Source organism: Neofelis nebulosa, chromosome 18, assembly GCF_028018385.1.
Source record: "Neofelis nebulosa isolate mNeoNeb1 chromosome 18, mNeoNeb1.pri, whole genome shotgun sequence".
NCBI lineage: Eukaryota > Metazoa > Chordata > Mammalia > Carnivora > Felidae > Neofelis > Neofelis nebulosa.
In genome coordinates this window covers 9,213,273-9,238,406 of record NC_080799.1, presented here as the reverse complement: position 1 = coordinate 9,238,406, position 25,134 = coordinate 9,213,273, and the positions used below count along the sequence as shown (strand labels likewise).

The 25,134-nt window shown below is 55.0% G+C and overlaps 1 protein-coding gene across 1 annotated transcript in view; it reads left to right on the top strand.

Moving 5' to 3' along the window:
- The window catches only part of SRRM3 (serine/arginine repetitive matrix 3), a 57,053-nt gene that overhangs the window by 5,078 nt on the left and 26,841 nt on the right, over window positions 1–25,134 (top strand). Inside the window, exons 2-3 of the mRNA XM_058711983.1 lie at window positions 16,414–16,684; window positions 23,089–23,190. Coding sequence (XP_058567966.1) covers window positions 16,446–16,684; window positions 23,089–23,190 — 341 coding nt within the window. The 5' untranslated portion in view covers window positions 16,414–16,445. The remainder of the gene's footprint in view (window positions 1–16,413; window positions 16,685–23,088; window positions 23,191–25,134) is intronic.

Here is a 25,134-nt window from a genome sequence, read left to right as displayed (position 1 = left end):
GTAATGCTACCTGCCCCCAAGTGTGCTATAAGAAGTGACTCAGGAAAAGATTAAACCCAGTGCGCTCAGTGGCCATCATCTGAGTGTGAGACCACACGGTCAAGATCTACTGAGCGCCTCCTATTTTCTGGGTCCGGTCTGAGCACTGAGGACACAGGTGAACCAGACACCAACCCTGAACTTGAGGAACTCCCTGACTAGTGGGAAAGGCAGGCATGAGGGAACTGACATTGACGACCTGTTGAGGTTCTGCCAAGGCTAAGATGACCATGGTGATGTGGGCAGCCAGAGGAGGCTTCTGGGAGGGGGGCATTTACGTTGGGCTTTCAAGAACGACAGGGAAGGTGCCAGAGAAGGCTGGGGCATGACACCCAGAGAACAGCATAGGCACAAAGGTATGAAAAGTCCTGGTGAGTAATCTAATGCAGCCGTAGCACACAGGGAATGCCTGAGAATAAACGGCGGAGGGCAGCCCAGCGGGGAGTGAAGAAGTCCCAGCCAGGTCGAGAAATACCTTAGGAACCACTGTAAGAGCAGAGGATTTATTTGGAAAGCAACAGAAGTCATGAGAGGCTTTGCAGCATTGTCATGAACTGGTCAGATCTGCCCTTTAGGAAGCCCACTCTGGCTGCACTGGGGCGGAGGGAAGGATGGAAAGAGGACAAAGAGGCTGGGCGTTGGGGGGAGGTGACTGCAAAGGGGACAGGTACCAGAGACACGCCTCTGGGAGATTTGACATGTATGTGTACGTGCACGTGTACCAGGCTAGACTCATTCAGGGAGGAAGAAAGACCCATGGGCCAGGGGCAGGGCTAGAATGGGGTGGGCAGCCTGTCCCCGCACCCAGCCCCAGCTGCTGGCACAGCCCTCGGGATCAAACAGAGAACCCCAGGCTGGGGGAGCGGGCGCCCGCTCAGGGCTCCCAGCTTCAGGGCTGAGAGAGGAGCTGAGCCACCCCTTCCCCAACAGGATGCCACTTCTGGGGACTTCTGGGATGGGAAGGAAGCTAGGACACCCAGGAGGTCCTGTCTCCAGGCAGCCCTGTCCCCCCTCCCTGTCTGGACCTGACACATGCTTATTGGTCTTTATGAGCCATCCTTTAGTGTCCCCAGAACATCTCTCTTCTCTGCCTCCAAATTCTCTCTCCCTCTGTCCCCCTCTGTTTCATGTATCAGAAAGCAGAGAGGATCATTCGCTCATTCATTCAATCACTCATTCGTTCATCAAACTTTTGCTCAGCAGCTCCTCTCACCTTAAAAGCTCAATTATCATTGTCATCCCCAAATCCTGTGCTAGGCACTGGAGAAAGGGAGGAGCATTCCCCAGCCTGGTGGGGAACAAGGCCCATAAACTGGTGAATGTTTTGAGACAGAATATGGGTTAAGGGGTGAGCATTCCAAGGACAGCTAGGGCCCTGGCGGTGGGGGAGGTTGCCTGCCCAGTGGACTTTGGGGCCAGCTTCACAGATGGACTTGCTAAGAGGAGTCCAGGTTTGCCAGGGAGAGGGGGAGAGGGGAAGGCATTTTTGGCAGAGGGAACAGCATGTGCAGAGATATGGAGGGAACACCAGGCATTTGGGGAACGGCATGGCTGGAGAGTCGGGGTCTGGACCCAGGCTGGGGAGGGAGGCCTCACAAAGGGCCACAGTGCCGGTCCGGGGAGCCTAGCCTTTCTCCTGTGGGCAGCAGAGAAACCATGGGATGTTTCCAGCAGGTAAGCGAAAGGCCAGAGCTGTTTCAGGAAGGTCACCACTGAAGGGCAAGCATGATTTGAACAGATGGAGAGAACTGGGGGCCTGCGGTGTGTTTTCAGGACACGGGTCACATGGCCGGGGGCCTCTCCTACTGTAGCTCAGCTCCTCCCAACCTGGGACACTCAGAACCACTGCAGCCATGGTCTCTAGGCATAGAGTACCCACCTCCGGATTTCTAGAACAGTCCGTGAAAAGCAGATTCCTGGGACCCACCCAAAATGATGGATTCAGAATCTGTGTGTGGGGCCTGGGGGTCTGCAGTTTTTTAAAGCCCCCAGGTGACTGTCCATGCTAGAGTTGAAAACCGGCGCCTTATTCACTTCGCATATGCTGTTGCCTTTGCCTGGATGCCCTTCCTCCCTCTTCTTCTACCTCTTCGAATTTCAGCCTCTGCTCACAAGTCTTCTGGACAATACCTTGTTCCAAACTCTCCTCCCTCCATGTGCTCCCGAGTGTCCCGTGCTACTTCCTTCTCGGCCCCTTTTACATTCTGTCCTGGCGGGTCATTTAGTCACCGTGAACACTCATCTGGCATTTCCCGCTCAGTCCTCAAAATATCCTATGAGGTAGCCAGGTCACAGCAGGGGGTACTGAGGCACAGAGAGGTTAATAAGGTCACCAACATCACCCAGCTAAGACACGGCAGGAACGAAGAGGCTGCACCATTTGATGGTACCCCGGGAGCTCTCTGAGGGCAGGGACCCTGCATTACTCACCGTTGCAGGTCCCGGGTGCAAACACGGGGTCTGGCATACGGGAGGTGTTCGGTTTCCACATCTGTAGGATGGGCTTAAGGATGACGATTCCCTTCCAGGACTACTCTGCAGCTCGGGGAAGTCCATGGCCCCGACAGGGGTCGAAGCAGCGAGGTGCCCAGTCTGGAGCAGGTGTGGTGGCAGCAGAGGCAAGGACTCCTCTCTGCGATTTTAGAGCGGAACAGTCTTCCAGACAATAGGCCTCTCTCCCTCCTCTGCTGTGCTGAGCTGTGGCCTCTCCCACATAAGTCAATCCTGGCCAGGGAGCAGGGGAGGGCATGTTACTGGGGTGGGATCAGACGAGGCCCTGATGAACATTCTGGGGCTGATGGCGGAGCAAGGTGAGACTTGGAGAGGCTACAGCTGCACGAGCCGCCCCCGCCCAACCTGACCTTAAGGGATTCACCCCTTCCTGGAGCAAGGAGAGCCCCCCACCATTCCTGCCTCCCACCCACAATCCCTCAGGAGCCGTAGGTTATTGTCAATGATGTTGTTAATTAACTGCTTAATTAACTATTTAGGCTAATCAGATTAATTGACATTAATTGGCTACCATTTGTCAAGGACCCTGGAAAGCTGTGCCTCTCAGAGTTGACGTGTGTGACTGGGGCTGAGCAGGGGAGGCAGCAAGGAGCTGTCACAGTGCCGCAGAACTGGGGGAGCAGGTGGCAGGCAGTGGCAGGACCAATGGCACCAGGACTGTGGCTCTCAGGGCTGAGCCGGTGAACTCCTAAGTCTGGCTCTTTACACTCAGGAAGTGCATCCCTCTTCCTGCCCCTCAGTTGCATTAAAAAAAAAAAAAAAGGTCTGATGAGGGACCAGAGGGAAAAGGGAGATGCTTTCCATCCCTAAGGGCTCTAAAGACCTCGGAAGGGGAAGAGACCTTAAAATCCTAAATAAGCCATGATCTAAGTAGGTCACCACAGAACAACTGCGGGATGGCATGCATGTATTCAGTTAAAGGAAAAAAAAAGGACAGATGAGCAGGATAGGGTAGATAAAATGTGCACAATATTAAATGTGATAAAATGATCAGATTTGTATTATTTAGTCAATTACAGCCCCCAAAACCCACAGTACATTTTTGTGCCTGTTTTAAAACACAACTTACAGTTTTAAATTATAGCACTTGAAACAAAAAAGAAAAAACTACTATGAAATGCATCCTACGTTTTGGAAAAAGAAAAAAAAATGCCAACCCACTCAAAACTGGGAGTGTGAATTTGTCTTCAGAGTCGTTCTCTTAAGATTAAATGGCTCCCACATCTAGTGCAGCGCTGGGCTGGAAGTTGGTAGCCTTGACTTTTTCGCTGACCCCTTGAGTGTCCCTTCTCCTCTCGAGAATCCCTGGCCTGTCTTCCTGAGAGAGTGTGTATGTGGAGCACAGGAGGTGTGAATTTCAAGTATTCTGGAGATGAATACAAATGTGGGGGGAGAAAGGGGTCCATTTTTGCAGGAGGGTCAACCTGCCAGGATGAGGGGGGTGGCTTCCTGGGTAAGAGAAGGGCCTTTTGACAAAGATCTCTAGCTTGGTAAGGGAAGACCTGGAGAACAAATGTGGGGTCTCTCTTCTCCCCTTACTGCCTGATCCTGCAGCCCCTGGGGGGAGGAAGGACCAGGAGAGGCTGGAGGCTGTTGCCTAGCAACGGGAGGCGCATCTGGATCGATGGGAATGGCAGGCGAGGCTCCAGCCCCCAGCCCGGCTCTCTCTTTGATCTCACCCGGCCCAGCAGAAACCTGGGGGGGATGCCCAGGGCAGCCTGCTTGATTAGAGCTGAGTCAATAGAGGGAATTTTCCATAATGAGATTGTGTGGGCAATGGAGGCAGCTGCCCTGGCTTCTCCTGTCACCCTCCCCAGTGGGTGGAAGGGGCTTGTCTGTCTGTCCTGCACACACCCCTCCGGCTGATTACTCCTGGAGCTGCACATCACCAGCAACTTTGATTCTTCTAAGTCTTGGACTGCCAGAGACTCAGAGCCCAGCCCTTCCCTGGCCCCAGTAGTATCCAGGCTCCTGACACTTCGTCCAGATGGGGAAACTGAGGCTCAAAAAGGAAAAGAGATCTGGTCACACAGCTTCTAGCTCATCTTGCCCTTCCTCGGCCCAGCTCCTGGGTGTGAGCCTGAAGGATCGGGTCCTTGAGTGGAGAAGGGGGCAAAGGGGATAATGGAAGCTGATGTCAGCCCACGGGCTCCTTTGACTTCACTCCGCGTTCAGCCCCAGAGGCCAACTAGGAAGAGTCCTCAGAGAGCAGGGAGTCCTGACACACAGATGCCTCTCCCTAGGATGCCTCACCAAGGCCACCTGGCTTGGACCCTCCCCAGGACACACAGATCACCTCTCTGGCAGCCCATGCCACCAGTGACAGGTCAGCCATACAAAGCTTCTTTCTCAGGCTCCCTATGCCCGAACCTCAGATATCCATTCTGGCTCAGGCAGCCACAGGGACACTGTCTGCTCCCTGGCTGAAGACTGCAGCTCCCGAAGGCTAGCGAGGGCCCGGAAGAGAAGTAGAGTGGGCTGAGTGGGATGCGTTCCTTTGTTCCACTAGGGTGAGGGGAAGGGAGACTAATGAACTCCTTGTTTGTGTGGTCTCAGCACTGGTCTACACAGGCCTGCCTTCCGGGTTGAACTGGTCGGCGTTATTGTCAATGACCAGTATTACACGTCCTGCTCTGGTCCACTGGTCTATAATACTGATCTGCGTGGGTCTGTGGGTTCCCGCACTGTCCACTGTTGATGTACCCAGTCTGAACTTCAGCTTCAGGCTCTCCATGGCCTGTCCTGGGCTACACTGGTCTGTACCGGATCTCACCTGGGCTGAATTGCCTATACTGCGTGCTCCTCTGTAGGGAGCAGAAAGCCGAGGCCTCCTTGTCTCTAGGGACCGGTCACCGAAATCCTCTGCCCTGGGAACCCAAACCAGAGCCAACAGGAGCAAGGACAGAGGTTCTGGGCTGATAGGCAGGGGCCTGGGTCCCAGGGTAAGTCCTTTGTATCCATTCAAGACAAGCTAAACTCCAAGGTTTACAAAGTATATGACAATGTGACCTGTGTGAAAACGTGAGCACACACAAAGTCTGGGCATACTAAAGCAGTAACCAGGGACTTTTCCTGCTGAGGTCTCTGGCAGTGGTAAAAACAAAAGGAGTGAGCTCCCCATCAGTGCAAACACAGGCTGACTTTCAGCAAAGTGTCACAGATGGCTTAATAAAGGTCCACAGCTTGGTTGCTTTGTGCCAAGCCCTGTGCTGGGCACAAGGGACACAAAGATGGATATTACCCTTGGAGAGCCCTTGGAGTCACTGCCCTCACTAGCCCAGGGAGCAAACAGTCACAGTAGGACGAAGAGAACTGGAGAGTAGTAGCCAGTGGGCAAGGCTCTGAGAGCACAGCAGAGGAGCGTCCCCCAGTGGAGGTTGCAGAAGGCTTCCTAGAGGAGGTGATGCTTGCGCAGAGTCTTAAAGGAAAAAAACGGAAAGGAAAGGGCATTCGGGGCAGAGGGAGCAGCGTGGGCCAGGGTGTTCTTAGGTGGACCAGAGTGTTGTGCGTCTGAGACACAGGGTACCTGGACAGATTGTTCAGGACCCAAGGGCCAGCTAAGCTGCCTGGGCTTTGTCCTGTGGACAGTAGGCTTGCCCACCCTCCCTTGCCTGCCCTGGACAACCCATCCTGGCTCTAGGGACTCAGATAGCCTGGCCGCATCCATTCCACGACAGACCCAGATTGCAGGGAGGGGACAGCTCAGAGCCCTGCCCGGGGCCCAGTGCAGGGCTTGGATGGGGGGGACTGGAGTAGGACCACGAGTGAGCGCTGCAGCCCAGGCTGTGGTGCCAACACCCCTGTGGGCTGCCCCTCCTAGAACCAGCCGTCCAGGCCCAACCCAGCCAGACCCAGCCCAGGGGCTCCGGCCAGAGCCTGCCTCTGGCTCCAACAGGGGCAGCAGGAAGCTCTGACTGCTGAATAATTGAAAGGAAGGCTTTCAGCGATTCTCCCTCCCCCCTGCCGCGTCTTCTCGAGGGTTGGGTAACAAATAGCAGTGCCAGCACCTCCCAAGAGAGGCTCCAAGGCAGGGAGGAAGCTCACGCTGCTAACCCTCTCGTTGCCAGGCTGGCTGAGTACTTCCTCCCAGGCCTCCTGCTGCAGCAGGTACTGGTCTCAGTGGGTGGCTGGCTGTGAAAAGCCGCCTTGTTGGCCCGTCTTTACAAGTTGGTGCTGATTTGGAGAGGTACTCATCTACCTGGTCCCGTTCTGATTTAGACTGATCTATATGCCTTACTGGTTAACTCACGCCTGTCGTGGTTTAGACCGGTTGGCATCATTTATGGGGAAAACTGGCGGTTAACACTTACTCATAGAACTTACTGTGTACCCTTAATTTAAAGGTGAATTACGTCACCCCTAAGCAGGGGAGGGGTGTAGGTATTTATATGAATCCCATTTTACGAATGAGGAAACTGAGCACAGAGGTTAAGTCGTTTTAAGGCACACAGTAGGTGACTTGAACACGGGCTGGCTCTTCGGCCACTTGCTGGTCTGTGCCTGGCTAATGTGCATCGGGCTGTCCCTTAGGGCCAGACCGGTCCATCCAAAGGACAGGGATCACCAAGAGTGAGGGCACCGGGCGGCAAGAGAGAGCTTTCCAAAATTCCAAAATGCAAATCTGACCATGACCTCCCCAGCTCAACAGCCTTCACTGACTTCCTATTGCCTGCAGGGTATGATCCTAGCTCCTTGGTTCCCACCCCCCAGCCCCCTGGCCCCCTGTGCTCAGCCCTGCACAGGCCTATGCTCTTCCCTCTTTCCTCTCCAAGCCTTCTTCCCACGCACCCCCACACTGTGCCCACAACTTCCTTCCTTCCCTTCTTTGTCCCACCAGCTCCTACTTCCACTTCAAGATCTCGCCTCCGGGAAGACCTCCCAGCTATGTCCCTCCCCACACGCCCCAGCTCAGTTGATGTCTCTGCCACATCTCCCATCCCAGTACTTAGCTTGCTATATTATAGGCATCGGTACATTTTCGCCTGCATCTCTTATCCTCTGAGGGGCCCTGGAGGGGCCACTCGCTGAATAGCTATGACACGAATGAGTGACCCGAACCTAGAGCTGAGGGTGCTGTTACCTGGCCCCGTGGCCCGTGGCCCCCAGCCCCACCCTCTCGCCTGGACAGCATAGGTCTTCCAGTTTGTTGCACCCCCTACTTGATTATCTTTACCCCCCTCCCCATGCTCATGCTTGCGGGCTGGAGGTTTGGAGAAGGGTCCCCACAGGGAAGGGAGGGGTTAATAGCGTCAGTGCCAAGGGTGGGAGGAGGCTAGAGGCACACCTGGATTCCTCTGCACAGTGGAGGTGGTCTTTCTTTTCCAGCTTCATAAAATATCTTGACACACAATTATTGTTGCACACTTCCTTCTACAAAGACCTGGACCCAGTTTCACAACCTAAGTACCTGGGTTTCCTGTGGGTAAGGTCCGTCACATTTCTGATAGCCACCAAGAAATCTTTTTCCTCCAGGAAACTCAGGAGGCGTGTCCCTCCCCACCACCCTCTCCACACACCGGGCTCACCCTGTGTTCACAGACCCCGCCTGCACCCCATCAGGCAGGCCATGCCATCCTGCCCCTCCTAGTCCCAGGTCCCTGGACCCTGCCGTGTCTCTGCCCTCAGCCCGTGCTTTGCCCTGCCTGTGCTCCCCCTTCCTTACATGGACAAGACTCACCCTTCGAAGGGCCAGTTCAAACATCCTTGCCTTTGTGAAGCCTTCTCTGAGCATCACCAGCAAAGACAGGCCCTCTCTGGTCTCTCTTTTTGCTCCCCCAGCATGGAAATCAGGATCGGTCTTCATAACAAGCATGTCACTGAAAGAATAAATGATCCTACCACGTCATCAAGTAGGGAGTATTGTCTTCAGTTTACAGATGAGAAAACTTGAGGCTTGGGGAGGCTTAATGACTTCCCTTGGTCACCCAGACTGAAGCGATAGAACTGGAATTCAGGCTCAAGTCTTCTGACTCTGAATTCAGAGTCTTCTTGTCTACCCCCCATCCCTGTCCTGAGCCAACAGGAGACAGCGGAAGGACCTTACTGGCAAGACGGCGGTTAAATTGTGCGTGGCCATGGATCTAGAGCTTGCTTGAAGCTGTGGCCTGTACCTTGAGGGGGTGGTGGCCCTGAGTCCTGGCACTATCGCTGGGAAGGTGGGTCTCTGGCGCACAGGGGCAGGGAAACGAACCCCCAGGAGAAGGGTGCTGTGCTCTGGGCCAGATAGGTTTCTGAACCCCAGGAGCAAAGGCAGCCCCTGGGGGCCTGCCTTGGGGTGCCCCGGTGCTGGGGGCTGAGAAGATGGGGAAGGGGAAAAGTGGCCTGTAGGGAGGGAAGGGAAAGCGGTCGGGGTCCGTCCGGCAAGCCCCCTGGAGTGGTGCCCATCCCCTGCCCTGGCCGGCCTCTGCCCTCTCCTCCCTCTACAATTAACTCCCTGGTTCACTCTGGGGTTTCAGTCTTCCCGATGTAATGACGACCCCCAAATCAGGCCCAGGTTACGGGCTCCCAAGTGCCAGACCCCCTGACCTGAGGCTTCCTAGACATCTTCACCCAGATTTCCGGGGATTCCTCGCACCCACTGTGTCCAAAAAGAGGACAGTCAACAAGCACCAGTATTCACTGCACGCTAGGCACCCACCATGATAGCGTTTCCCAGGGGTTAGTCCTTTACAGCAAATCTCTGGGGAGGATGCTATCATTAGTTCCATCTTACAGGCAAGGAAACTGAGGCACAGAGTTTCAGTCACATGACACTCAGCTCATGGGTTCCCAAAGAGCCGCCCTGCCTCCCCATCAAACCAGAGTTCCCCAGGACAGGGCCCACTCTCCCCCTCAGACACATATGTGTCCTGCGGCCGCCTCTCCCAGGCCTGGCCAGGTCGCTACTGACCTGAGCGTCCTACCCCTCTGAGCCCCGGGGTGAGTGATGATCTCATTAGCTGAGAGGCCTCCGGCCCCATCAGCAGACTGGACCCCACAGCACAGAAGGGCTGCTTCACTTTCACTTAATCTCTACCAGCAGAACTGGACTTGGAGGTACCAGCAGCCAGACAGTGTTCCATCCTGTTCTCAGCCAGGCCTCAGCGGAGCCCGGCTTGGGTTGAGGGAAGGAGGCAAGCCTAGGGACTCAGTCAGGGCTCTGGCCCTGGAGTCACTTCCTGGCCAGCAAGAGAGGAGATGCTCCCCTGCCCGCCGGCATTAAATTAGAGTTCCATGACTTCATGTGCATATGGGTGTGGCTGGCCCGTGGGACCTGACCCAGTGCTGAGGACAGCCTCGGGGCTGAGCTCTCGAGGTGGCTGGTGTGGCTCTGACCACTGACTACATCAGCAGGAAGAGGATGGGCTGAAGGCTTGGCAGTATATATACAAGTTAGCATTACCTAGATTTCTAGAGTAAGAAAGGACCCACGGGACCTTTGAGTCCAGCGTCCTCATCGTCCAGAGAGGGAGAGTGACTTCCTCGGCGTCTCACAGCCAATCAGCAGCAGAGAAAACATTTCCCATTTTCTGCCCCACCTCTAAAGGACTCAGTGTGAATGTCCCCAAGGACCCCAACATGTTATGGCTCAGGCCCCACATCTGCCTGCTTGACCCCCACAAGCTCCTCACTCCCGACGCACCCCTCATTTGCCCTCCACACTCCCCATCACAGTAAATGGCCTGCACCATCCATCTGGTCTCCCAAGCTAGAGACCCACTGTCATTCAAGACACTTCCCCCTGTCCTACATCCAGCCAGTCATGGTCCCGCCAAATCTACCCATTTCTTTCTTCCTTCCTTCCTTCTTTTCTTTCTTTTCTTCCTTTCATTTCTTCCTTCCTTCCTTTCCTTCCTTTCTTTCTTCCTTCCTTCCTTCCTTCCTTCCTTCCTTTCCTTTCCTTTCCTTTCCTTTCCTTTCCTTTCTTTTTATTTATTTTCAGGAGGGGTACAGAGAGAGAGGGAGAAAGAATCTCAAGCAGGCACTGCACTCTCAGTGCAGAGTCCTACATGGGGCTTGAACTCATGAACCATAAGATCATGACCTGAGCCTAAATCAAGAGTCGGACACTGAACTGACTGAGCCACCCAGTCGCCCGCATCCATTTATTTCTTGAATTGAGGCCCAGGCCTCATGTGCTTTATTGTCCCTGTCTCCAGCCCTGCCTCACCCCTTCTGGGAAGCCATCCCTGACCAACCAGGTTGAGCTGCAGAAACTCCTCAAATCCTTTGATCACACTACACCACTGGTCTCCCAAACCAGCCCATGAGCTCCCAGACTTTCATAACGTAAGGCCCAGAGTAGATGCTGGGTGGGTATTTGCTGAGTGAGTATAATGTCTGTCTCGTGTTGGAACATTCCTGTGATTTCTGAATTCACTTATCCTGGGATGAAATGAACTGCTTAGTTGTTGTTTTTTTTCAAGGTTTGATTGCTAGGAAAAAAAACAAAAACATCCTGTCTCGGACTTAGCTGAAGTCTGCTCTAGATGACTTCCCTGCAGGAGTCCTGGCTTTCTTCTGGAGCAGCCCAGATTGTCTAGGACTTTCCTCTTCTCAGTGTGATCGAGGACTCACAGCATCAAGGGCACTTGAGAACTTGTTAGAAATGCAAATTCTCAGACACCACCCCAGACCTACTGAATCAGAAACTCTGAAGCTGTGTTTTAACAAACCCTCTGGGTGACTTTGACGCCTAATAAAATTTAGCACTGCTGTTCTAGACGCCAGCCCCCAACTGCCGGTGGCAAACATTAACAATGCCCCAGAGACTTGGATTCAGTAGGTCTGGGGTGGGTCCCAGGTAGGATAGACATATAAGATACAAGACACCCAGTTAAATTTGAATTTCAGGGGTGCCTGGGTGGCTCAGTCATTTAAGTGTCCGACTCTTGATTTCAGCTCAGGTTATGATGTCATGGTTTGTGAGTTCCAGCCCCACATCGGGCTCTCTGCTATCAGCACGGAGCCTGCCTCAGATCCCCTCTCCCTCTCTCCTCTCTCCTCTCTCCTCTCTCCTCTCTCCTCTCTCTCTCTCTCTCTCTCTCCCCCACCCTCGCTCTCCCTCTCTCAAAAATAAATAAGCATTAAAAAAAAGATTGCCTCTTGGGGCGCCTGGGTGGCTCAGTTGGTTGAGCGTCCGACTTTGGCTCGGGTCATGATCTCACGGCTCATGAGTTCGAGCCCCGCATCGGGCTCTGTGCTGACAACTCAGAGCCTGGAGCCTGCTTCTGCTTCTGTGTCTCCCTCTCTCTCTGCTCCTAACCCACTTGCATTCTGCCTCTGTCTCTCTCATAAGTAAGTAAACATTTTTTAAAAATTAAAAAAAAAAAAGATTCCCTCTTAAAAATTTTCTGAATTTCAGATAAACAAGGAATTTTTTGGGTATAAGTATGCCCCAAATGTGAAATTCATGAATTTCTAGTTTAATTTTACTGTGCATCCTGTATTTTCATTTGCCAAATCTGGAAGCCCTACCTCATTTTAACAAGCTTCCCCACAGATTCAGCCAGGTTTGGCCTAAATCCTCCACCATCCTTCAAGTATTTCAAGATAGGGATTCTGACCACCTGTATGTTCTTATCACCTCCCCCTTCTAGACATTGTGTTTTTGTTGACGTAGCCTAAGAGAACACGCACTTCTGGCGCCACGCTATGATACTGACTCAAATTGGGTCTGTGACCATTGAAAAACCCCTAAATCCTTTCCAAACACGCTGCTTTAAATTATGTCTATCCCATTTTTAGAAAGTGAATTCGGGATCCAGTTTCCAAGTGAGGGGTTTCTCACTGTCCTGCTCAACCTTCTTCAATTCCTCCCATCTTTCCAGCCTGTTAAGTCCTTCTAGAAACTGATTGTATTTAGAAGCTTTCCCACATGCTGTCCTCTATGAATCTGATCATCAGATTATCAATGTTCCATCCAGTCAGTGGTGAACATACTGGATCAGACATGGGTGAGGACAGAGCCCTGTCCTGTGGTCCTTCACTAAATACCTCCATCTAATGTGACATCAACCCATTAATCAGCTCCCTTTGAGCACAGGTCAATCTATCCGCCAATTACAACGGTGCAGAACAGGATATTAGTTCCAATAAATCGCAATCTTTCTCTCTCTTTATGCAATTTCACAGGGATTCCACAAAAAATAATGTCAAATGCCTCTCAGAGAGACCGTGTGTCTGCAGTAACTCCCTAGTCCGCAGGCCCAGCAACTGCAACTTGGAAAGAAGCGGGTTTCATGTGCAATGACTCTTAGGGGCCTGGCCCCTCGTCTTGGGGTTCAGAGGTCGTCCTCCAATCACCTGCCTCTGATTCCTGTCTAGTGGCCTCCAACTCACCAGGTGAAGCTGGGAGAATCCACCGTCTGTCCTAGTGAAAATCCAGACTGTCCCTGCCCCCATGCCTATGCACCTCTCTCTTTTACTTCCTTTTTGTTGTTGTTGTTGTTAATTTAAAAAAAAAATTTTTTTTTAACGTTTATTTATTTTTGAGACAGAGAGAGACACAGCATGAACGGGGGAGGGGCAGAGAGAGAGGGAGACACAGAATCGGAAGCAGGCTCCAGGCTCTGAGCCATCAGCCCAGAGCCCGACACGGGGCTCGAACTAGCGGACTGCGAGATCGTGATCTGAGCTGAAGTCGGACGCTTAACCGACTGAGCCACCCAGGCGCCCCCTCTCTCTTTTACTTCTTAGAGACACGTCTGAAAGATTACTTGGACAGTCCAGCAATCTTACTTAGCCGGGCGTTCTCCTGATTCTAGGGATAGAACAGCTCGGGGTCTGGAGATGTGTGCTCAGCACTGCTCCCACCAGCTTCCCCTCCCCTGCCTTCAAGGAGCTCAAACAAACTTCTAGGCAAGGGCACCACGCCCATGTCAGAAGGAAAGAGTGCAAAGCAGCATCGCTCAGAACCTGGCTCCCCCGAGGCCTAAGCACTTTATCCCTATACCCTCAGCACGCCTCTTCCATTGCCAGTGCCGGGTAGGCTCTGGGGAACCAGAAAGAGGGATCCATCCCCCCAAAGCGCTCACAGTTCAGAAGGGGGGGTCAGATGCAAAGAACAAGTCGAACTTCCGTTATCTATAGAGGTGAGGACAGAGCTAGAGCACAAGGAGATAATGACTCACCCTTCCTCAGAAGCAGGGACAGCTTCCCGGAGGCAGTGACATCTGGGCTGGGCCCTGAAGGATGAACACAAGTCCCCCAGGTGGAAAAGTGAGGAAATGGAATCCCAGCAGAGGGGAACCATAGGACACAAAGGACTGAGCACATGCCTTGGGACAGATGACCAAGGCCGAAGGGCTGGATGTTATTTGCAGGAGGAGGTGTAGCAAGGGATAAAGTTGCAGGACAGCATAAGGCAAAATGTGAAGGGATCTTGCAACCCATATTAAGGACTATACCAGGTAGTCCTCTGTCCCGCCTCGTGTTGTGACATCTTCTGTTTGTTACTTCCACGTGCATTGGGCACCGCCCGCTCGCTCAGGCACTTTGCTGGCACTAGGAGTTGAAAGCCAAACTGTCCCCAGCACAGAGGGAGCCAGACCCATGAGTCCACAGTAACAACAGCGAGTGGCAAGGGCTCTGGCAGGACAGCACCAGCCACGGGGTTTAAGGGAAGCCTTCGAGAAGGTGGTGATGCCTATGGGCAGTGACTCTGGGGACACAAAGGAGTCAGGAGAAGAGAAGGAGTCCCAGGGAAAGGGAGCACTGGATGGAAAAGCCTGGATGCAAGAGTGATGCAGAATCTGTGCGGCAGGGTGTCCGTGGGGTGGTTACAGCTAGACCAGAAGGCAGGCCGTGGCACGACTTTAAGCGACCAGAAGCCACCAGAAGCTGTTACTCAGGGCATGACACAGTCTGATTTGCTCCTGGACTGATCTCTCAGGTTGCTGATGAGGGGGCGGGGGTGCGGGCAGGATGCCGCAGCAGCAGATCAGAGTGAGGGGCTCGGATTTTGGTGGCAACAGGAGGGGAGCGAGTGGATAAATGGAAGTGATGCCAAGAAGGGATGGGGGACCAAACTTGCTGACAGGTGAGCTGTGATGGGCCGGGGCAGCAGGGGTCTCCAAGCTCCACATGTGTTCCTGGCACAGGTGACCAACAGCCAGAAGGGTCACCCATGGGCCAAGCACTATGGCCAAGGCAGGTGGCGAACAGGGCCCCCAGAGCTCTGTGTGGGGCTTGATGAGTGTGGGATGCTGGTGGGTGACCCCAGGAGAGGCCCTGGTGGAGCTGGGGTGCAGGGCTGGGCTAGGACAGAGGCAGGAAGCTGGCAGGGCTTAGGGATGGAGAGAGAGGTTAGAAGAACAGGTTTGGTCTGTAAAGTCCCAAAAGCCTTCCTCTCCTGAAAAATCTGGATGATGCTCCCAGGCACAGGTAGGGACCAGAGGCTCGGAAAGGGTCAGTGACATCCTCAGGGTCACACAGCAAGGAGTGAGGAGCCTGGCCTAGAACCCAGGGACTTGGGATTTAGAGGGATGGACACATGAGCTTATGTTCTCATCGCCACTTCATCATCCCTGTCTGTCACTCTGTCCCCTTCTCTACCTTCCAGGTTTTGTGGCTCTGAACACCTTCCACCCCATCACTCTGAGGCCCATGAGGGGAATGTGTGTTGGGAGGTTGTGTTGCAGGAAAGGCCCCGTCCAGGATGTCCAGACATGCCCAATCCCTTCTTCCCACCTCCCTCCACCCCTTCCCTCTCTCCCATCCCACTCCCTGGGAAGAAGGCCTCCCTGTTGCTTAGCAACTAGCTGGAGCCTAGGAGAAAGGAAATGGAAATAGCTCAGGAGGTGCCTCCCCTCTGTCAAGATAGGTCCTTGGTGTGTGTGTGCGCGTGTGTGCGTGCGTGTGCTTGCACGTGTGTGTATGCCTACTCTACTTTGAGCCTAGTGTGGAGTCTTACCTTTCGAGACATGCTGACGCCCACCTCGCCCCGAGCCTGCAGGAGGATGTGGCTGTCTGGAAAGCTAATGTCAGTGCCAATTTGGTTGTATCTTCAGAAGCAGTGTTTCCAGAACAAAGGAGGGGACAGACCTGTGGGGCTTCAGTCTGGATCTGGCCCACCGCTGGAAGGCTGGCTTTGGAAAAGTTGGCCAGATCAACTGCAACCTGCATCTGTGGTGGGAATGCAGCTGACTTCATCTTCCTATCTCCGCAGGGCTGCCCTGGGAGCTGGGGACACACGTGACCGCATGGGCCAGCAGGACAATGGGTGTTTGGGGGGAGGAGGTGGGGGGTTCAACTGAGGCTGAAGGGAAAAGCAAAATTAAAACAAACAAATTTTACCTGGGGCACCTGGCTGGCTCTGTGTGAAGAGCATGTGAGTCTTGATCTCAGGGCTGTGAGTTCGAGCCCCACGATGGGTGTAGAGATTACTTAAATAAATAAATAAATACATAAATAAATAAACAAATAAATAAGCAAGCAAGCAAGTAACCAAACTTAAAAAACAACAACAACCTAACACGTTTTCCCAGAGACCAATGTGGTTGCCTACAACCACAAGGGAGTTGCAAGCAGGGGCTAGAATTCAGGCCCAGGAACTGGTACAAGGGAGAGAGGGTTGCCCTAAGCGGTTGCTAGGTCCCTCCCTGGAGAGGACTATTCCAAGCACAGGGCCCTTAGAGGCCATCTAGTCCAACCTGCATGGACCCACTTTACAGATGGGAAAGCCTGGGGTTCCAATCTCCCCTCATGCCCTGAGGCGTGACCCGAAGGTGCTAACCTGACGTCGGCCCCCCTCTGCAGCTTGAGGGGGAGCGGATTAGAGCCATGAGTGGGCCTTTAAATCTCCAGGATTAACCCGCGCGGAGAGGAGCTTAGCAGGTGGCCGAGAAGTGACCATCCCGCCTGGTGTCTGTGTCTGTCTCGCAGGGCCGAGGCCAGCGGCTCCGGGGCCAGCCGCCATGTCCTCCACCGTGAACAACGGGGCGGCCGGCATGCCGTCCCCACCGGACGCGGACGCGGCGAACGGCTTCCCTCAGCCGGGGGCCTCCTCGGGGACCTGGCCGCGGGCCGAGGAGGAGCTGCGCGCCGCGGAGCCGGGCCTGGTAAAGCGCGCGCATCGCGAGATCCTGGACCACGAGCGCAAGCGGCGCGTGGAGCTCAAGTGCATGGAGCTGCAGGAGATGATGGAGGAGCAAGGGTGAGCGGGCCACGGGGCGGGGCGGGTCACGGGGCGGGGCGGGGCGGGGCCGGGCGAGGCTCGGACTGCAGTCAGGCTGGGAGGGGCCACACTCGGAGCCAGTCCAGGTGGAGCCCCTGCAAGGCCAGAACTTGCCTTCTTGTATTCATTTATCAACCGTCTTGGCCGCCTGCTCTACGTCAAGCTCTGAACTAGGCTCAGATTCACAGAAGCCAAGGAGACACACAGTCCATGTCTTCCAGAAACATCCAGTTCACGGGGGGGGGGGGGGGGGGGGGGGGGGGAGAAGCATGTAAACACCTATGCTAACCAACTCAAGGTCTCAGTTTCCCCTTCTCCAAAACAACTCTATTGAGCTTCCTGGACTGTGCCAAGGTGGGTGCTGCAGCCAGGCAAGAGGGGACGATGGGCTTTTTTTAGTACAAGGCTACCTGTGGTTTCAGCAGAGGAACCCCAGCCAGCAGCCACACCCAGAAGCTTCAGTGTTACCTGTCCAGTTCAGACCCAGTCACAGGGACACACAAGTGCGCCAGCCACCGTGCTGCACACTGTTGGAGCTGGATCAGGGTCACTTCCTCAAAGACTGCCCCTCACTCCCTCCCCGACTGAGAAGAGAGACAACCATGTTTAGAGCCAACTCCAGCATAAAATGGATTGGAATCGTGGTTAAAGGACAGGACAGGAGAGGACCAAGCACTTCAGGAGCTGAGAGGAGACATTCGAATGGGCCTTGAAGGATGAGTAGGAGTTCGCCAGGGCTTGTGCATCGATCAGTCAGTAAGGCTCTTTTTAGGGACTTTCCTCAAAAGTCCAGTGGAGACAGGACAGGCCTGACACATGGGGCTGGAGGCAAAGAAACAGAACAAAGCCATTCCCATTTGTGCAGCTCTAAGGAAAGCTGGTGGTCTTGAGTGTCCATTTTGTATCTACCCTGAGGATTTTGAAACTATTGGGCTGGCTGTTGAGGGAGTCAAAGTGAGGAGCAGGGCCCGCCTATCAGGCTGGTACTGTTGGGGAGCTGACAAGTTGGAAATGCCCAGTGCACTGGGGCCCGGAGCCACACTGGGACAGACCGCATGTGTACAGAAGTGCTTCTAAGCCTCGCCTTTGTCCGTCCAGGCCTCCTGGGCTCCCCAAGAGGCAGCCAAGACATGGTTCACCATCACTCTAGAGCCCAGGAAGACACTGAGGCTCAGACAGAGACAGTCCCTGGCTGCAGGCAGAGCCAAGGCTGGGCCCAGATCCAGGGTCCTCAGGGAGGCTGCCAGGCAGGGCCCCTGAGACACAGAGACTTGGTGCTCATCTCCAGCTGGGGACCAGGTGGGGGTGGGGGGGTCCCTGCCGAGAGGGATAAATGGATGGAAAGCAGCTGAAGGCAGACGGAAAGGAGGCTTCCAGCTGGCAATGAAACCAGGTTTGATGAGCCGTGGATGTGGACAGAGGAAATGAGATCCCCAGGGGCAGGGTCAAGTAGGGCTGGGAAGAGGAGAGCCCACGGACCTTATTTCAACCTGCAAATCCCAATAAGTTGGGGAGACTTGGCAGTGAAGGGTTGGCAGGCAGGTGAGCGAGTTGAGGGAACAGGAGGGGCGCCTGGGCCAGAAGAGGGCCAGCCTTCTGCGCTGCATTCTTGGAAACTGTCCCCTCCCCCTCCCACAGCCCCACCTCCTTCCTGAGCCCCCTCTCTCCCCCTTGAAGAGCCCCATCCTCCCAGGGAATCCCTAAGGCACCACTCTCATGGTGCTCCTCCCCTCCCCAAGCCTCCTCCCCTCCCCAAGCCTCCTCCCCTGGCTGAATCTCCCTCTCCTCCAGGAGCCCCCAGACCCTCACGGCACACAAGAAGGTCCTTCCTGGATGAGGGCAGCCTCACACAGAGGGGATGGTCAGGCAGAGGTCATTTGACCATGACCTCAGTGTTGGTCCCCTGGCATCAAGGACCGTGCCTCTCTGGGATGCACCCACTAGGTCTCCAGTCCGGACCCCTTACCCTACCCAAGCCCTCACTCCAGATGGTCCTTAGTCTGGAGTCTCCTGTAAAGCTAGCTCTCAAGTCACCAGTGCGCCCCAGCCCCCAAACCCCTAGCGGCAGCCTGGTCAGTGGAGGGCACAGCCACTCTGGAACCCAACAATCCAGAACTGAGCAAGCTATGGCTACTGGGAGTTGTTCTACGTCCTGTGGGCTGAAGATGTACAGGGCTCTCCCACCTCCAGCCAGTCCCCAAAAGGTGCTCCACAAACACTGGGGACCCTTGCTCTGTTACAAAATCCGGTCATTAATATCCATTTCTACAAACACTGGTTCATTCGAGTCTATTTACCAGGTTCTCAGGCATTTGACAGATATTCCCACTAGTCACAGGAACACACATTCTTTGGCCCCATTAAAAAGCAATCCCTTCCTTAATATTGATGGATGGATGGCTAATTCACTGGTGATTGATGCTGCATTGCAATCACCTTCACGCAACCTGCAATCGCCATGGGGCCAGGGACAGAGTCCCCCACCTGTGTGATGTGCTGTTCCCACCCCGGCCCCAACCTGTGCCCCTTCCTCTGCCCCGGAGGCGGGCAGAGCCATGCTCTGGGGCTTGGAGCTTGGAAGCCTCCCTTCTCCCTGTTCTGTTTCCAAATCCGTCAAATGGGAAGAGGAAGACCGCCCACCCTGTCCGAGCTGGAGTCAAGAACAAATTAGTGACCCAGGGACCCAGGAAGTGATTACGTAGGAGCATCCCAGTCTGGGTGGAGACAGGCAGAATGAAACATTTTCAACTCTGAGGACCTCTTTTAGAATGCAGTATTCTGGGACACCTGCGTGACACAGTCAGTTGGTTAAGCGTCTAGCTCTTGATTTCACCTCAGGTCAGGATCTCACAGTTTGGGAGTTCAGGCCCCGCATCGGGCTTTGCGCCGATGGTGCAGAGCCTGCTTGGGATATTGTCTCTTTCTCTCTGGCCCTCCGTCGCTTGTGTGCTCTCTCTCTCTCTCTCTCTCAAAATAAATACATTAAAAAAAAATTTAATGCAGTGTCCCCTCACCCTGCCCCAGCCTCAGAGGGCGGTCCAGGAAGCAACGACGAATTTGGCACATCGTTCCCTCGTGGCCCATAGAGTGGAGGCGAGACAAGGGAGCCAGATTGCCTGAGCCAGGCGGCTGGGGCACTGAGACAGGTGTCATTGCTGTCCCTGTCCCCAGTCCCCTGGCCAAGCCTTCGACTTCCAGTCTTGCTTTGGCACGGCCGCCGGGCCTCTGCATGGCAGCCACCTTCACAAGGACGGGGTAGCAGCCTCCCTACCTTGGCCTTTGCCTCTGGGAGAACAGGGAGATGGACCGGAGGTGATTCCTGACCTGGGACACTGCTGACCTGGCAGGGGTGTGGGGTGGAAAAAGGCAGGGAGCCTGGGACAGCTAGACCCTCGGTCCCTCCTGCTCTGGGACAAAGGGTCCTTGGTCACTACTACTTATTGGGCAGCTATTATGTGCCATGCACTGTGCAGAGTGCTTTGTAAGCATCATTTCCCTTAATCCTTGTGACAGCCTTAAAAGACAAGTTACTGTCCCTTTTCACAGATGTAGAGGTCAAGGTCACAGAGCTAGAAAATGGGGGGTGCCAGGACTCAAATGCAGGACCGCCTGGTTCTCGGACCTCTTCCCTTAATCACTGTCCAACGTGGCCTCAGCTGAGGGCTGACCTCAAGAGATGCGAGGGAACAGGAGACTTGAAGGCAGCCGTTGTACCTGACACTTCTCTGCCCAGTAACCAGACGGTCATCCCTGGGTCCCCAGCTTCTCCTAGCAAGATGCTCTGGGGCATAGAGGGGTCCTCCCTAAGCCTCCAAGTCGATTCAATCCAGCACTCCCGGCCTCCCAATGGCCTGCGCTGAAGTTCGTCAACTTGCCTCAGACCTGCCTGCTCTGGGATGGGCCCTAAATTCCTGCACGTGTCCTGCTCCAGGTCTTAGCGAACCCTGAGTCCTGCTCCTACCTCCCGGCCCCCTATGCTCCATAGACTCCAGGAGTCTGGGGAACTTGGGCCCTGGCCTGAAGCCCATCCCACTCAACTGAGGATGTGGCCCAGCCTCGCTCTTGGGCCATCTCCCCAGCCCCACCAGGTCCAGGGCCCCATGGCCTGAGACAGCCAGCCTGTCTCTCCCACCCAGAGATCCACGAGTCAGGGTCTGGGCAGCGTGGAAGGGCCTCTGCTGTCTGTCTCAGTGTTGGTGCCAATGACAAGCTGGTCCCCTGAGAAGGCAAGAAGGGAGCAGTTCCTATGTGCCTGCACTGCTCAGAAAAGGGGCCACCACCCCTTCTTCCCGGGCACCAGGACAGCCCAGCCGACCAAGGGCTCTGCACTGCCCAGCAAACAAGGCCGAGGCATCTGCAGCCAAATGCCCGAGTCTGAGCCTAACAGGGACTGAGGTGGACATTGATGAGCATGAGCCAGTCGGCAGGCGGTCCCCAGGTCCCAGCCACCCTGCATCCTGGATGCTTTGCTGTCCACTTCTTCCCCTGGGCCCTCCCGCCCACTCCCCACGCCCACTGCCCAGCTCTGACTTCACGGTCTCCCACGCGAAGCCCTGCAGTAGCCAGTGCCGGCCTCCCTGCCTCCAGATCCCCCGCCTCTAGCCACGCAGCCACCAGAGTCAGGTGTCCAAAACGAACATCCAACCTTCAGACTGTTCGGTGCCTCTCCGTCACCAGTCACTCATTTGTCAAAGCAATTTGGAGGCCACATGTGGCAGGCAAGGTGCCGGATGCTGGGACACAATGGCAATGCAGACAGACAAGGTCTCTGCCCCCAGGAACCCCCAAGCCAGTGCAGGATACAGAGGAGTCAGTCAGCAGGTAACACAGGAGCTACCTGCTGGGACCTGGAGGCACAGGTTGCTATGGAAACACAACCTAACCTGGTCGGGGGTATCTGTCCTGCGGTAAACATCCCATGAGTCACGTCTTTGTGCTTAGCCATGATTATTTCCACTGGCTAAACCAGGAAGTTAATTTTGTGAGGCAAAAGATGTGCTCATTTCTCCCGGCTTTGGAAAGGAATTGCCAGATTGCCCTCCCAAAAGGCTGGGCCAATCCCAAATGCTTGTTGGAGAAGGGGAGGGAAGGAGGGTAGGAGAAGAGAGGGGAGGACAGAGATGGGGTCCCTGAGAGGCAACAACGTGCCATTTTCATGGACAAACTGAGTGCAGAGGCCTGGGTCTGCTGTGAGGACCGAGTGGAATGTGAGTGAAGGACAGAGACAAGACAGGACCCCGGTCCTATTTTGCCACCATGTTTTCCATCCAGGACAATGACCTGCAGCCCAGAGATGGGAGGGTGAGGGGATGAGGAGGCCAAGATTCATTTGGCAACAGACACGATATCTGCTGTGTGCCAGGCGCAGGGCACGGGGCTGAGCGCTGCGAAGGCCCCCACACCCTGCCCCGGGGCAGCATGGACACAGGCTGGAGGGGGAAATGCCAGAGGAGCCAAGAGGCTGTCACAGGGATGCAGTGACAGGGGATGATGACTGACCCCAGGGTGGGAGCAAGGGTGATAATTCTGGACTTTGGTCCTTAGCCTGAACCCAGGCTTAGGGAGGGAGGGGAAAGGGAATAGAGAAGTTGGGGGACTCCATTCAAGACCAGACTTGGGCCTCCCGGGTGGTTCAGTCGGTTAAGTGTCCGACTTCGGCTCAGGTCATGATCTCACAGTTTGTGGGTTCAAGCCCGGCATCGGGCTCTGTGCTGACCGCTCAGAGCCTGGAGCCTGCGTCAGATTCTGTGTCTCCCCTTCTCTCTGCCCCTCCCCTGCTCTCTCTCTCTCCCTCTGCAAAAATAAATAAACATTAAAAAAAAAAAAAAAAAAAAGACCAGACTTCACCCACCTCCCCCCCCAGACAGGGAAGCAATGGATCTGGTACTGGGATCTGGGACAAGCCGCTTGCAGCCTCGCTCTTGCAGAGGTTGGGATGAGTTGAGGACTTCCCAAGGCTATTGTAAGGATCAGGAAAGCGGAAAAGTCCTGGACCTTCACTTCGCCCTTAAAATGTCTCCAGAGAGTGACTGTGGCCTGGTGGGAGGGTGACCTGCCCTGGGAGTGGCGGGGACCAGGAGGAAGGGCACAGCTTCCTCCCCACAGTCTCCCCCCCTTCCCCCACCTCCTGGGACAACTCTTCCCTTTTTTTGGTCCATTTGTTTGTTTGGCAGGTCGTTGCTTGTTTGTTTAGTTGGTTGATTGTCTGGTTTGGGGCAAAAAGCCTTGAGCTTCCCCAGGGCTGAGAGCCTTGCTTGGTCATGTGACCTCAGACAGGTCTTTGCAAGCTGGAAGGTGCACTTGTGATGGGGGGACGGGGGGGGGAGGGGGGGGAGGGAAAGAAAGCCAAGAGGGCAGCCCTCACCCTCCCTGTGCCCCTGCAGGTACTCGGAGGAGGAGACCCGACAGAAGGTCAGGACTTTCCGGCAGATGCTGATGGAGAAGGAGGGAATGCTGACCAGGGAGGACCGGCCTGGGGGCCACATGTGAGTGCTCGCTGCTTGGGGGTAGGGGTGGGGGAGGGAGGGTGATCCGGAAACTTCAAAAACGTTCTGACCCCAGCGTGGCTGCTGGCTGACAGTGTGGCCCCAGGCTAGCCCCACTTCCCCAGTTATTACCACCTGTAAAATGGGCCCCGGAGTAAGCACGTGTTCCGGAAAGTGGGAACAGACACACCGAATATCATTGCTAGTGTGGCCAAAGAACCATCAGGTAAAGAGAGCAAGGGCTCCGCAGGGGTCACATCTTGCGCCCGTCACAGGACAGGAGGAACACCAGTGTACCATGGGCCGTGGGCTTGGCATCCAACAGGGGAGCTATGGGGAGGCAGATTTATCTGGGGTTAGAGAAACTGGGGACAAGAATGCCACACAAGAGTGCAGCAGGCTGCTGTAGGAGTGTGAGGGCAGCCCGTCCCTGCCCAGTCCCGGCCCCACTGGATGGCTGACCACGCCCCATGCCTGGCAGGCAGTAGGCACTGAGGGGGCTTCATGGAATCCACTCGATGGGCCTTCCCCTCCCCTCACTGAGCCTCAGAGCCCCACCCGGTTCTGGCTCTGGGCGGGACAGAGGCTTCTAGAGCAGCCAAGATAAATACTCCTGGCGTTTCTTCTCGGGGTGGGGGGGACTAATTTGAGGAGCAGGCATTTTGCCAAGGCCCCTAAGCCCCTGTCACTTTTGCTTACACCCCAAACAAAGAGAGAGCAGCATGTTCTGAGAGATTCTCCTGTTGAGGACAGAGAGAGAGAGACAGAGCACAAGTGGGGGAGGGGCAGAGAGAGCGGGAGACACAGAATCCGAAGCAGCCTCCAGGCTCCCAGCGGTCAGCACAGAGCCCAACGCGGGGCTTGAACTCACAAGCCTTGAGATCATGATCTGAGCCAAAGTCGGAAGCATAACCGACTGAACCACTCAGGCGCCCCTCCTGTCGCCATTGTCTTAAAGACAAACAGCATCGCAGGAGTAGCCAACCTGTGTGGGCAGCGGGGAAGCCCTTTCTTTGTCCTTCTGGATGGCTGGGGGCTCCTGGGGTGGGGAAGTCCCGCCATACCCCACCTAAACCTCACCTCTCTGGTTCAGGTATGGAGAGGAGCAAACACAGGGAAGCGGAGGCTTGCGAGGGGCTCAAGGGTGATCTGGGGGAGCCAGGCGATAAGGTGGCGCTAATCACCACCTCCCTCTCTGCAGCCGCCCTCAACTCACAGCACCCTCAGCCACTCCCGTGCCCTCCCTTCAGTGATGCCCATCCAGCCCCCTGCCCCCCACCCCCACCAAGAGCAGGATAGCACCTCTCTTCCCTTCCTAAAGCTCCTGAGAGCCGGATCCTCCTGCTGCTGCCCGCACCACCTCCAGACTCGGAGGTCCTGGCTTTCCCACTTGTGCCCCCTCAAATCACCCCAGCGCTTTTCTGGAAAATCACCCTCCTCTACACAGTGCAAGGGACAGAGGCCTGTGTGGACTCTCCTGCCACTTTCCCTGGCCCTTCCAGCAAGAAGGCTGCCCTTTTGGGGCGCCTGGGTGGCGCAGTCGGTTAAGCGTCCGACTTCAGCCAGGTCACGATCTCGCGGTCTGTGAGTTCGAGCCCCGCGTCGGGCTCTGGGCTGATGGCTCGGAGCCTGGAGCCTGTTTCCGATTCTGTGTCTCCCTCTCTCTCTGCCCCTCCCCCGTTCATGCTCTGTCTCTCTCTGTCCCAAAAATAAATTAAAAACGTTGAAAAAAAAAATTAAAAAAAAAAAAAAAAAAAAAAAAAGAAGGCTGCCCTTCTCCCCTCTCCCAGGCTCCTTCCTTCCTTCCTTTTTTATTTTAATGTTTATTTATTTTTGAGAGAGAGAGAGCACACATGCACCGCCCGCTCGTGAGCAGGGGAGGGGCAGAGAGAAGGGGAGAGAGGATCTGAAGCGGGCTCCATACTGACAGCAGAGAGCCTGATG